Raw genomic sequence first — 14,068 nt, forward strand, 5'->3', positions numbered from 1 at the left:
AACATTTTATGTCAACACCATAACTCACGCTCATGGATTCCTCTTCAGTTTTCCTTTTCCACGACCCGTCTTCCACATACATGCGAAGTGATTGAACATAGGCTGGCTTGGCAAAGGCACCTCACTCCTCAAAGTAACCCCATTGTTTGTTTTGGTTGGTTTTTAAAATCAGTTTTTTAAAAGCCGCCTATTTCAAATTTGCCCGATGCAATGCATTGATCTCTCGATTGCCGCTTCCAGGAGTGTCAGTGTGGGTCCAGGTCACATGAAATCATTGACTTCATTCTTGTTCCCATTTACCATGAGTTCGTTCCTTATCGGTCCAAAGTTGTGAGGATTTTTATTTTCCTTAAATTGACATGTAACCCAGACCAAAGGATGTTAGTCTCTGGCCGTCACCACTAAGTCTTCCAGGTTCTCTGCTTGCAGGAACCAAGGCTCCGCTCTCTCTAGCGCAGGTCGCTAACGCGCCTTCAGTCTTGATGCCTCGCTGCTCCTCTTCTTGCCCAGCTTCTCAAGGTGTTTGCTCAGCGTAAAGTGGAATAATATGAGAAAGAGATACAACCCGGACACACACCTTTCTTGATTTTTAAACCCTTTAGTAGTCCCTAGTTTGTGTGAACAACCCTCTCTCAGTCTGGTATGTACAGGTCAGACGTGAGTGAGCACAGTTACATATTCTGAAATTCCCGTAGTTCACAATGCTATCCATAATTTTTACGATCCGCATCATTCGATTCCTTTGCCGAGTGAAACGCAGTAACCGTCTTTCTGGCCTTCTCTCCTTGTCGGCAAGCTCTGTCTGGCATCAACACTGCCGTCTTCCGCGCCACACCCTCTTCTGAATCTGGCTTGAATTTCTGACAGCTCCCTGCTGATGCACTGCTTCAACCACGGGGTCATTATCTTCAGCAAAAGTTTGCTTACCTCTTCTTTATCATATTGTTTAATAATTTCCACATTCTGTCGGACTACCTTTCTTTGGAAATGGCGTGGATCTGGGTCTCCTACTGCAGTTGGTCCGGTAGCTGCCTTCCAGATTTTGTGGACTTGGTGCAGGCGCACTCCCAGGCGTGCGTTCATTTGCTGAACCATTCCCACGGGCGTTCTGTCAGCTCCTGAAGCTCTGTTTCTCACCAGTGCCTTCACTGCCTCCTTTAGCAGTAGCGGCGCTCCATCGTGTGCTACCTTCTGAAATGGTTGGACCGGTGACTCCTACTGGTCCAACAACCCCGTGCATTCCTTCCATCTGCTTTTGATGCTTCTTGAATCGCTCAATATTTTTTCAAACTGAATTTTTCCGTATTGCAACTCAAGGCTTCAATTTTTCTTCAATTCTTTCAGTGTGAGAAGTACGAAAATTGTTCTTCCCTTTTGGATTTTTAAACCTGGATTTTTTCATATTCTTTTCAAATATTTTATATTATCTTCTCAAACTGCCCTTTGAAATTTTCCATTCAGCTCATTTACTTCTTTGTTTTCTCATGATCACTTTACGTACTCTACATCCAGGGACAAGTTTCAGAATCATTTCAGTCAGTAGTTTTGGAGACAAGTTGCAGAATCATTTTAGTCAATTGCTCTGGTTCCCCCCCAGCCCACCTCCCCGCACCCCATCCTTGTACTTTCTTCATGTCTGAGAGTTTTGATGCCATCCCACAACTTGTCTCATCCTCAATCATTAGCGCTCAATGCAGCAAATCTGTCCTTGACATGGTCTGTAAATTAAGGTGGGTTATAATCAAGGTTGTACTTTGGCTCTTGTGCACTTGTTTGAACTTTCTTCAGCTTCAATTTAAGATTGCATTTGAGCAGTTGGTGATCTGTTGTGCAGGTGGTGCCTGGTCTTGTTATGGCAGATGATATTGAGTTTCCCTATCATCTTTCCACATAGGTACATAGTCAGTTTGATTCCTGTGTATCCCATCAGGGAAGGTCCCATATATAGTCACCATTTATGGTGTTGAACAAGTATTTGCAATGATCAAGTTTTTGGTCTTATAAAAAAACATGCAATCTGTCATGTTGTTTCTATCATCAAAGCTGTGTTTACAACTACCAACCCTTCTTCTATGTCATATTCCAATCTCCAGCAACTATCTATGCATCTTGATTGAATATTTGATCAACTTCAAGCTATAGAAGTTGTCAAATATCTTTAATTTCTTCATCTTTGGCATGGGTGGTTTGTCAATAAATTTGGATAATAGTCATAGTAACTAGTTTTCCTTGGAGATAGATAAATATCTCCCCATCACCAAAAGCATTGTGTTCCAGGGTAGGTCTTCAAATACCCGTTTGGCAATGCAGGTGATATGATTGTACCTCAATTTGCCATTCTCAGCATAGTTACTGTATTTTTCAAAATGGCTAACATCAGTCCACTGTAGCTCCGTAATGCCTAGAATATTGTTCAAGTGTTCTATTTCATTTTTGACAACTTCTATTTATCCTTGATTCATACCTCATACATTCCATGTTCTTATTGTTTTGGGTTTTTTAATTATTTATTTATTTATTTATTAATCATTTTATTAGGGGCTTGTACAATACCATGTTCTTATTGTTAATAGATGCTTGCAGCTGTTTCTTCCCATTTTTAGTCATGTGTTAGTTTTCCAGTATGTGGTGGCTTATATGTTGCTATGATGATGCTGGAAGCTATACAACTGGCATTTTAATTCCCAGCAAATCACCCATGATGAACAGATGTCAGTTGAGCTTCCAGACGAACACAGACACAGACCTGGTGACCAACTTCTGTGAAAAAAAAAAAGGGGGTGACAACTGAATCTCTGATGTAGTACCAGATGGTGAGCCCTTCAGTTTAGAAGGCAATTAAAAACACTACTAGGGAAGAGATACCTCTTCAAAGCAAAGTCAACCTTAATGATGGGAATACAGTGACACTTTCTTTTCTTAAAGGTCATTTTATTGGGGGTTTGCACAACTCACCACAATCCATTCATCCATCCATTGTGTCAAGCACATTTGTACATTTGTTTCCCTCATTCTCAAAACTTGCTTTCTACTTGAGCCCTTGGTATCAGACCTCATTGTTCCCTTCCCTCCCCATTCACCCTTCCTCCATGAACCCTTGATAATTTGTAAATTATTATTTTGTCATATCTTACACCATCTGACGTCATCTTTCACCCACTTCTCTGCTGTTCATCCCCCAGGGAGGTGATTATATGTAGATCCTTGCAATCTGTTACCCCTTTCTCCCTCACCTTCCCACCACCCTCCCGGTATTACCACTCTCACCACTGGTCCTGAAGGGTTCATCTGTCCTGGATTCTCTGTGTTTTCAGTTCCTATTTGTACCAGTGTACATCCTCTGGTACAGCCGTATTTGTAAGGTAGAATTGGAATTATGATAGTGGGGGGGAGGAAGCATTCAAGAACTAGAGGAAAGCTGTATATTTCATCATTGCTACACTGCACCCTGACTGACTCGTCTCCTCCCCATTGGCCCGTCTGCAAGGGGATGTCCAATTTCCCACAGATGGGCCATTGGTCCCCACTCTGCACTCCCCCTCATTCACAATGCTATAATTTTTTTTTTTTTTGGTCTTGGATACCTGATACCTGATCCATTAGTGACTCCTTGTGATCTCACAGGCTGGTGTGCTTCTTCCATGTGGGTTTTGTTGTTTCTCAGTTAGATGGCCACTTGTTTATCTTACAGCCTACAGGGCCCCAAACTCAATATCCTTTGATAACCAGGCACCATCAGCTTTCTTCACCACATTTGCTTATGCACCCACTTTGGCTTCAGCGATAGGCTGGTGTGCTTCTTCCATGTGGGCTTTGTTGTTTCTCAGCCAGATGGCCACCTGTTTATCTTCAAGCCTTTAAGACCTTAGATGCTATATCTTTTGATAGCTGGGCACCATCAGCTTTCTTCACCACATTCGATTGTGCACCCGTTGTTTTCAGCAATCATACGAGGAAGGTGAGCATCTCAGACTGCCGAATTATTAGAATAAAGTGTTCTTGTGTTTAGGGAGTACTTGAGTAGGGGCATCTGCTTCCTTAATACTAAACCTATAAATATATGTACATAGATCTATTTCCCCCTCATTGTATGTAAATATATTTACATCTGTATATGCCTGCATTTACATCTCTATAACTGCCCTTTGTCTCCTAGTTCTTTTCTCTATTTCTTTGTACTTTCCTCTTGTCCCACTATCATGTTCGGCCTTAATTTGGGTTTCAGGAATTCCTCTCGGTTACATTGTCCTTGATCCAGTCCTGCCAAACCTCCTACATTCTCCTTGCCACTGATTTTAGATCACTTGTTGTTCCCTTGTCCCTGGGTTTGTTAACACCCACTTCCTTTCCCCCACCTACCCCTGGAACCATGTCCCCCTGGAACCATGTCCTCCTGGAACCATTGTTTTCTCTTCCAGCCTGTTTATTCCACCTATCCCTTCGAGGTAGACATGCAGTGACAACAATATGCACCATTACAAGACCAAGTTCAACGAAGTGACAATAGAAAATAAAACAATAGCTACAGCAGCAGCAATAACAACAACAACTAAGCCCTATACATAGTTCAGGGTCTATTTGTTGTCCTTTATGAGTGCTTTCCAGTTGAGTCTGATGGGGTGCCATACCCTGGCCCCACATCTATCCCTGGGCACAGGGAATACATAGGCTATCGGAAATCACGAAGGACACCAACACAGAGGAGGCACAAATTAACCAGTGGGATATGCCAAAGTAAAGCACTATGTGCATCAAAAGAATTCACCAAGAGAGTAAAGAAGAGAGACCACAGACTGGGGAGACATCAATAGCAATGACACATCAGACAAAGGCTTTGTTACTGAAATCTATACTACTCTGCTAACTTACAACAAGAAAAAAAAATCAATTGTCCATTCAGGAGGTGGGCAAAGGACCTGAGCAGGGGTTTCTCAAGGGCAGAAATCAAATGGCTAATAAATATATGAGAAAATGTTCCAGATCTCTAGCCACAAGAGAAATGCAAATTAAAACAACTATGAGATGCCACCTAACACCCTCAAAGATAGCCCAGTTCAAGAAATCAGAGAGTAACAAGTGTTGGAGGAGATGGGAGAGATAGGAACTCTTGTCCACTGCTGGTGGCCCTGTAGGTATGTACAGCCATTATGGAAATAGATTTTGTGATATCTAAAACAGTTGGAAATTGAGCTACCATATGACCCAGAAATCTCCCTGGGCATCTAACCAGAAGAGACAAGAAACAAACCACAGCCAGACATCTGTGCCCCAGTGTTCATCTGCGGTGCAGTGATAGTTCCATTGGCAGATGTAGGACAAGTCATATGCGAACCTAGGAAGAAAAGCTACCAAGGCTGTTCTCCGGCTGACAGAGAGAAAGGCAGCCTTCCTTCCTTCCTTCCTTCCTTCCTTCCTTCCTTCCTTCCTTCCTTCCTTCCTTCCTTCCTTCGAATCACTATTCTGAATTTGAAGTTACAGGCTCCTAAGTAGGTAGTGGTTATGCAGTGAGCGGGATGCTAACTGCAAAACCAGCAGTTCAAAACCACCAGCTGCTCCGAGGGAGAAAGAGGAAGCTTTCTACTCCCATAAAGATTTGCAGCCTTGGAAACCCACAGGGACAGTTCTACTCTGTCCTATCGGGTTGCTATGAGTCGGAATCAACTGGATGACAGCGGGGTTTTATTGAAGTTTGTGATGCCTGAGCTGTGAGAAAATACATTTCTGTTTGTTAAAACCACCCCCTTGTAGTATTTCTGTTTTAGCAGCACTAGATAACTAAGGCAGTCTTAGCAGTCTTACTTATCTTGTCTTTTGTGAATCTTGTTTTCTAGAATTCTACAATCGTCTGTAGCTTCAATGGTTCTTCAACCAAATCAAATATTCATTTTAATTTTCTCAGCATTCTACATTTAGTTTCCATAATCCCATTCCCATGCGTCCCCTCCTCCCCAAACACTGAATTCATTAACTGTGCCAGGGGAGAGGCCAAGCTTCTGTAGATCTTCCCAATCTAATACATAAACCAAGGCTGCCAGGGAAGGCCTGCCCTGCTCGAAATGTGGCCTCCACGTCTGCCCGAAGGCATGTGGTCTGTTTGTTCCCATTTGCAGACCGTGGGAAGGGAAAGAGAGCGAGGCAGGCTAAGTCGCTATCATGAGAAAAGGCGATCAGAAGGTGCACACTCCGCTTCTGCTTGTGTTCTATGATTAAAACGTAGTCAGACGGCCATCTGAGAAAAATAGGGCAACCCTGTGCTCAGCCAAACTGAGGTCGTGAAGGACATAGCGCTTCTTATCACACAGAGAAGACTGAGAGCAGGGACTGGGAAACAGCCAATAGTATAAAGCTGTTTGGGGACCATTTATAGGTGGCCATTTGTAGGTAAACCACCAATCCATAATTTCACTTTTAACATAATTTTTGTTGTGTTAAAATGAGGATTTGTTTCTAAATTATTTTGTTCTGTTTAATATTACGGTATACCACACTGTTAAAATTATTACCATTTTCAAATGCAATGTAAAATAATAAGTCAAAAAGCTCTCTTTCTGCTTTTCTTTTTCAAAACTTTCTTTTCAGTTCCTACTGTACTGCAATATTTGTCTTTTGGAGTTTAAATATTTGTTATCACTCGTTTGTCAAGTCATCTGCACTGATGACACCAACCCCAAACAAACCCGTTACCCTCAAATTAATTCCCACTCACAGCGACCCACCCTATCCACCTCACCATGAGCTGCATGTGGGTTCAAAGCTTTACATATTTATGAGAACAGATGGTCTCCTCTTTCTCCACATGGAGTAGCTGGCAGGGTTGAACCACTGACCTTACGGTCGGCAACTCCGTGTCTAGTGCACAGTGCTGCAGGACTCCTTTACTGTAAGCAGTTGTGAGATCAAACTACCTGCGGACCAGCCCTCTACTAATAACAAACAAACTCACTGCAGTCGAGTCGATGCTGACTCCCAGCGACCCTGTAGGACAGGGTGGAACTGCCCCTGTGAGTTTCTGAGACTGTCGCTCTGAAGCCCTTGTTTCCACCCTCTATTTTGGAGCAGCTGATCGTTTCAAACTGCTGGTCTTATAGGTAACAGCCTGACAAGTAACCACCACACCTCCAGGGCTCCTAAAAATAACCGTCTTTTTTTTTTTAAGGCTTTACTATCTTCTAGGCACACTCTTAGATTTTAATTCTCTCCAGTGCATGCTATGCTAAGTACTTTTATCATATCCTCATGTCACATGTCACGTATGAAACTGAGGCCTAGAGAGGAACAATGAATTGTTCAACATCAACTGATGTGGAATCCAGGGTTCAATCTATGTGTATCTGATACAAAATCCTGGCTCTTAACTGCTACATTGCATTAACCTTCTGTCTTTCAGATTTGCTATAACTGATTTTTTAGGTTCATGATTTGTTTTCTAATTTTGCCTCTGATAAATTGATGTTCATTTGTTTAAAATCATAGTGATATGTAACAATATTAATATGTTATTTTTAAACAGTGGACAGAATTACTGGTCGGCCCTGTATAGATTTTTTGGATGATCCTCAGCAATGGAATGTAAACTATACATTGAGCAGCATCTTACTTTCCCTCCAGGTAAGAACAGATCCATATAATACTCTCATGATTACTTGCAGTTACTCCAACTGTTCAAGCCAGAAGGCATGAAATATCCAAATATATGTAAATGATGAAATGAATCAAGTGAGCTTATCTTAATCACTACATTCTGTATCAAAACGATCAAATTTGCATGATGAAGACAATTATTTAAAAGAGAAATTGATAGTGAGGGCTCTTCATAACTGAAGCATGCATAATTTGTAAAAGAAGAAAAATTGTTGTTCAGGCTTTTTTGAATTCTAGAAATATTGTTTATTTCTTGGCTTCTAACTCCACTGCTGAATATTGAACAGGTCGTTTGGACTATGTAAGGGTTCAGTTTGATCCTTTGATTTTGACAGGAGGTCTGGTATTATACCTGTTCATATCAGCCCCTGGAGCCATTCAAATGGATGTCTATTTCCCCTGAAGTAGGTGCCCCCTTAACTCACCGGGCTCACTGCCCTCAGGACCATAGCTCATTGCTGTGTTGCTCGTGACTCTCAATCAGCGGCCTTTGTCCTCTGATACTAAGATATGTGAATGATTTCAGTGGTGCTCCTTGACTGCTTACATCCAGCTCCACAGGAATATACTTAGGAGTTTGTTGATTAATCACATGCAAATTTTTAAAATGCAACATTTTCATTACCTGGAATTGTTTGACAATAACATACTCAGGCTTACTTAAATTCGATCCGTCCCCTAAAGTTATAACACAAATTCAATTTTTCCCTTTTCTTACTTTGAAAAGCAAACTAATTTTGTTTTTTAAAAGACCGATCTTCTAATTAGTCACCTGAACAAGAAAAAAATTAGTCTTCTTAAAAGATGTAACGTCGAGTTTATTCCTAAGTCAGCCAATATGAGGATACACTGAGCATCTGCCCATGACTGGTGTTCTGAGAATGGGGTGCTCAGACTAAGACTTCCAGGCAGGGAACGGCATAGGCAGCGGGGCCGGAGTCTCATCTCCTCCACTGGCCTAGTGTTTGACACAGAAGCGTGAAACCCAGAATTCCTCAAAAGTGGGACGAGTGAGCGGAAGCCAGAATGAGCTGCTGCAGACTGTGCCTGACAGAGCCGTTTAATGACGACAACCCTGGGTCTCGGAGATTAGAGTCCTTCCTTGCCTTTCCCTCTGGGATCTTCCACATCCTGTCTTTGGACTGTCGGCTACGTTTCTCCACGTTGCATGCCTCAACTGCAGCATCAACGAAATGGCTGCTCTTAGTAGCTGACTCGGGCTTGTTGTGAAGGAGGAAAGAATCCATGCATGCCAAGCGCTTCCAATGGAGTCTGGCCCGAGGAATGAACTCAATAAAAGCTAGTTAATATCAAGATTGCTGTTGCTAGTCAACAGTAATGTGAAATGCCAACCAAGTGTTGTTAATTAGATCGCGCAAGGCCAGTGGGTGACATGGCGGCTGTGTTTTTGAAGTACGATGCTCAAACAAACGTGCCTGATTACACAAGATTTTTAAGAGAAGGGAAGGGAAAGAACATCACTTGATAAGCATAAAAAACTCTAACCCTACTGCTATTAACATTTCCTTCTGATCTCTCCTCTTGTGTTTCTGTTTAAAATCCTTCTGTGGTTCTCTCTTTGTCTACAAGATTAAGTGCAAATTCTTTAGCATGACAAATGATAATCTACTCTCCTCACACCTGCGCTTCAGACACTCCCTAACACACCATGCAGCCCACTTCTATTTATAGCCCCATGCTCTTTCCCTTTTCCTTCTCTCTCTCTCTCTCTCTCTCTCTCTCTCTCTCTCTCTCTCTCTCTCTCTCTCTCTCTCTCTCTCGTCGCTCGGTTTAGTTACAGAGTCCAAAAACATTTTTGAACAGTCTAGATTCTAAAATTACAAAGTACTCAGCCTGGTGCCCTGTCTGACTGGCAACCCATTTCCCGCATCCTTCATCCTTAATCTGTCTGGCTAGCAGCTGCTCCCGGGGTAAAGGTCTGGTCAAAGGAGCCCCCCTCTGGGACACCTTTTCTGGTTTTTTTTTTTCTTAAATAGAATGGATGACTTTTTGGAGGAGGGTAGGTATGTTAGTGCGGGTTGAAAAGAGAAACAAATCCAAGCACACTCATATATGTGTAAGAGAGAGCTTGATATCAAGAAGTAATTATGCATCAACAAAATGTCCCAGCCCAGTCCAACTCAAGTCCATAAGTCTCATACTAGTCCGTAAGTCCCTCTTCAGACTCACACAGCCACATGTAATGATGCAGAATGCAGGAACATCACCAATTGGTGGGTGCAAAGTCTTCTGGATCCAATGGCAGCGGAAGCTTCTCCAGAGCTTGTGCAGGTCTTCAACAGAAATGTGAAGGCAGGGGGGCGGGGGACGCCTCCAGCGAACCATTTATCTTGGTGGCACCTCCAAAGGAGGTCATAATGCTGCCACCTGGTTTATGGCCTGGGATAAGTACTCCCATATCTCTTTATGGGCGCCATCTTGGCACTAAAGAGCTAACTAGGGAGGGGGGAGCTTCCTTTGCCCCCTCCCCGATGGGACCCTAATCAGACTTCTATCAGAGCACTTGAATACTGTAATAAGGTACCCTCGTGGTGCAACTGTAAAGCACTTGGCTGCAATCAAAAGGTTGACAGTTTGAACTCACTCAGTGACCCCACGGGAGCAAGACCTAGGCATCTGTCACTGTGAAGATTACAGCAAAAACAAAACAAAACTCCAAACCCACTGCCGCAGAGTTCATTCTGATTCATAGTGACCATATAGGCCAGAACAGAACTACCTCTGTTGATTTCTGAGATTCTTTATGGGAGGTGAGAGCCTCATATTTCTCCCTTGGAGCTGCTGGTGGTTTCGAACAGCTAACCTTTTGGTTAGCAGCCCGACATTTACCCTCTATGCCACCAGGGTTCCTCACAGTAGAAAACAAAAGACTCCATGGGGCAGTTCTACTCTGTCACATGGGTAGCGATGAGTGAAAATCAGCTGATAACATCTAACAACAATCCTATAATGTATGTATTGTTTTCTCTCCTGGCTTCTCTCATATTATTCCAAGCTCCCTGAAGTCAGGGAACAGATCAAATTCATCTTGGATTTCCTGGCACCTCCCCAGCATAGGGCTGACACCTGGGAGGTTCTGTGGTAGATTTTATGTTTGGGGCTGCTAACCACAGTCTGGAGGTTCAAACCCCCCAGCCACTCTGAGGGGAAAGGATGCTCCTTTAAAGGAGCATAGCCCTGGGGGCCCAGAGAGCAGTTCTGCTCTGCCCTATAGGTTCCACGTGAAGTGGGATTGACTCAGTACCAGTGGGCTGAGTGACAGTTAAAGGAGCCTGGGCAAGAGGTTTGATGCCACCAGCTGCTTTGAGGGAGATAAAAGTGGCACTTGACTTCCATAGAAATTTCAGTCATAGAAACCCTGTGGTACAATACTACACTGTCCTATAGGGGTTCTATAGTTGGAATCCACTCAGTGGCAGTGGATTTTGGTTTGGTGATAAGGTCACTAAGAGTTGGAGCTGATGTGACAACAGCTAACAATGTATCCAGTGAGTAAATGAAGGACCCTACATTTCTGCATTGTTGCAATTATAGATATGTGCATCAATGGCTCCTTTTTCTTTTGCTAGCCCTTTGAAGGTCAGTGCTGCCTAGCAATGCTCTGAATAGGTGAAAGTGTTTAATATATCAGTGCTGCCCATTGCAGCAAGCAGCCAGTAGCCATGCATAGCTACTGAGCACTCAAAATGTGGCTGCTGCAACTGATTAAGTGCACTAAATGTAGTTAATTAATTAACTGATTAACTAATTTTAAATAACTTGAATCTCCATATATAACTAGTGGCTACTGCAATGGACAGTGCAGGTCTATACTATAATTTCTGACAAGTACAATCCCTTCCGAAGAGCAGAAGACATACATTTATAACTGTTACCTTCTTCTTCCACAGAGTGGCACTTGAAATGTTTGAAATATTTTAAAGTCAGCTATATTAATCATCTCTCAATTTTCATAGTTGTCATTTGTTGGTAAACTTGTACTTCTAGAAATGCAAAAGTAAATAACAACTCAACACTCATGAATAGAATGAATTCCAAATTCATAGATGTGTTAGGCTGGGTTGTTGAGAGAAACAAATCCAATGACACTCATCGATGTATAAGAAAAAAACGCTATATCAAGAAGTAATTCCATATTAAGAAGTAAGCCCAGCCCAGTGCACCTCAAACCCGTAAGTCCGATGCCAGTCCACAAGTCTCTCCTCAGACTCACGTAGCCACATTCAGTGATGCAGAACGCCGTAAGATCACAAGCTGGTGGGTGCAGAGCCACGTGGATCCAAGGTTGGTGGAAATATGGCAGGCACCGGGCTCCCCAGGTCAGTGACAGTCCCCACAAGCAGGAAGGCTAAGAGGGAGAGGGAGAAGAACTTCCTGGGGCCTTTGTTATGAAAAGGTCACTGGCTCCCCCCTCCACCCCCCCATCCCCAAGGAGGCGGTGACCTGATTGACAGGTCAAATTCCATCGCTACAATTTCATACATCTTTAAGCTACCATAAATTTATCTAACTACCACGATGGGGTTTTATTTCATTGAGTATTATGAAGCATGCCTCCTGATGCCGTTGTCTCCAGGGACTCCTGATGGCATGGTGGTTCTGTGTTTGGCTGCTAACTGAAAGCTCAGCAGCTCACACCCAAGAGCCACCGTGAGGGAGAAAGGTGTGGCAGTCTGTCCATAAAGAGTTCCAGACTTGGAGACTTTCTGGGCAGGTCCGCTGTGTCGGACACGGTTGCTGTGAGTCTGAATATGGAGCCCCTGTGGGATAGTGGTTCCATGTGGGGCTCTCAACAGCAAGGTCAGCAGTTGGAAAACAGAAGCCACCCAAAGGAAGAAAGATGGGCCTTTCTACTTCTGTAAAGAGTTACAGTCTCAGAAACCCACAGGGGCAGTTCTACATTGGAGATCCACATCAGTAAGTATAAATAAGTCAGCATGGATTCTAAGGCAGTGGATAGTTGTTTACAGAATTTTCAAATTATTATACTTATACCTCACTATTTTATTACATGGATATTATAAAATTGCACTTTAAAAAAGTATTTTGACAGTATCTGATTTATATTATTCAATATATGGTTAATATTACTAAATATTAAAAATCATTAGATATAATTAATAGCTTGTGACCAATTCTACAAATAGGTCTTGAGCACAGTGTTAATGAGATTACTGAGTAAACATTACCAGATGTGGCTCTCCCCATATGATTATCTCTCCAGCCAACAACCAAAAACTTGCTCATAAAGATAAGTTTTCACCTACCCAAACTTTGAAAGGTAGCATGCAATCCACACCAAACTTAGCTGATGAAAATATCCTTTGAAATATTGGAAACACCAATGTGTTTTACAAGTAGGAAAACTCAAGAAATGGCGGAGATGGTCGAATGAAATATCTTACTATTGCTCTTCTCGCCAAGTCTGTGGAACTCCCACCAAATGACTGGGTGGGACTCTGCAAGCAAGATGTGTTTAACACTAACAGAGAGGATTGGCCAGTTTTTGTTAGCAATTCCCTGCTATAACGATGAGCAGAAATGGAGAAACACCAAGGACCTTGGAAGAGCACATTCAAGATTTGCCTCTGAAGTAGTGGGGCCACCAAGACCAAATGCTCCTGAGATCGTGGCACCGACTCTGAGGAGCTGTGCCAGGACTGTGGGGTACTTTCTCCTCCCTGGCCCGTCTATGAATCTATGGGACAGAAACAGGCAGACTGCCTTCCTGCCCACGGAGGCAAAGGCCAAGGGACCACGTGGCTGAGAGGTTGAGAACCAAAGAGAGACTGGGTTGGTGGCTGAGGAGACCAATGACTGTATCTTACTGTTTGCTGATCCTGACTTATAGTAATTGAATGCTTTTAATAATAAACCCCCTTAATTTTGAGTATTGTCTCTGAGTTTCTGCGTGGCCATACACAGTTTCTGCAATGAATTATAGAAGCCAGCATAGATGTCGAGAGGCCTGGGAGGAACAGTGGGAGGTCAGAGTAGGTAACGAGGGATGAACCTTGCAGGCATGTCTGCCTTGTGCCTCGTAGCAATAGGGAAACCAGAGGAGGTCAGATATGGCCCTCTATTGCCACTTATTGCAGCAGACATGTATTAATTGCCTATTTTGATCTGTGTCGACACTAGGTTCTTTGGCTGATACTTATTTTAATCATACTTTATTATGCAATTTACATGCAAGATCATGTAAGATTCAAAATACTGAATTATTGGATCATTACAATCTGACAGTATTAGTTTTGAAGGGTCAAAAAAACAAGACCATATGCCAGCAGAACTTTTATATTTCAGTTATTACTTAGAGCGCTGCAGATACTGTAGAGCGTAAGTTCCCAAACTTCTTTGACATATTGACCCCTATTCAGGGAAAAAACACACAAAAATTACTAAA

At 42.7% G+C, this 14,068-nt stretch overlaps 1 protein-coding gene across 1 annotated transcript in view; it reads left to right on the top strand.

Annotated features, from left to right (window-relative positions):
- The window catches only part of UBE2U (ubiquitin conjugating enzyme E2 U), a 73,712-nt gene that overhangs the window by 6,485 nt on the left and 53,159 nt on the right, over positions 1–14,068 (top strand). The window contains exon 4 of the mRNA XM_075535155.1: positions 7,511–7,608. Coding sequence (XP_075391270.1) covers positions 7,511–7,608 — 98 coding nt within the window. The remainder of the gene's footprint in view (positions 1–7,510; positions 7,609–14,068) is intronic.

Source organism: Tenrec ecaudatus, chromosome 1 (genome assembly GCF_050624435.1).
Source record: "Tenrec ecaudatus isolate mTenEca1 chromosome 1, mTenEca1.hap1, whole genome shotgun sequence".
Lineage (NCBI taxonomy): Eukaryota > Metazoa > Chordata > Mammalia > Afrosoricida > Tenrecidae > Tenrec > Tenrec ecaudatus.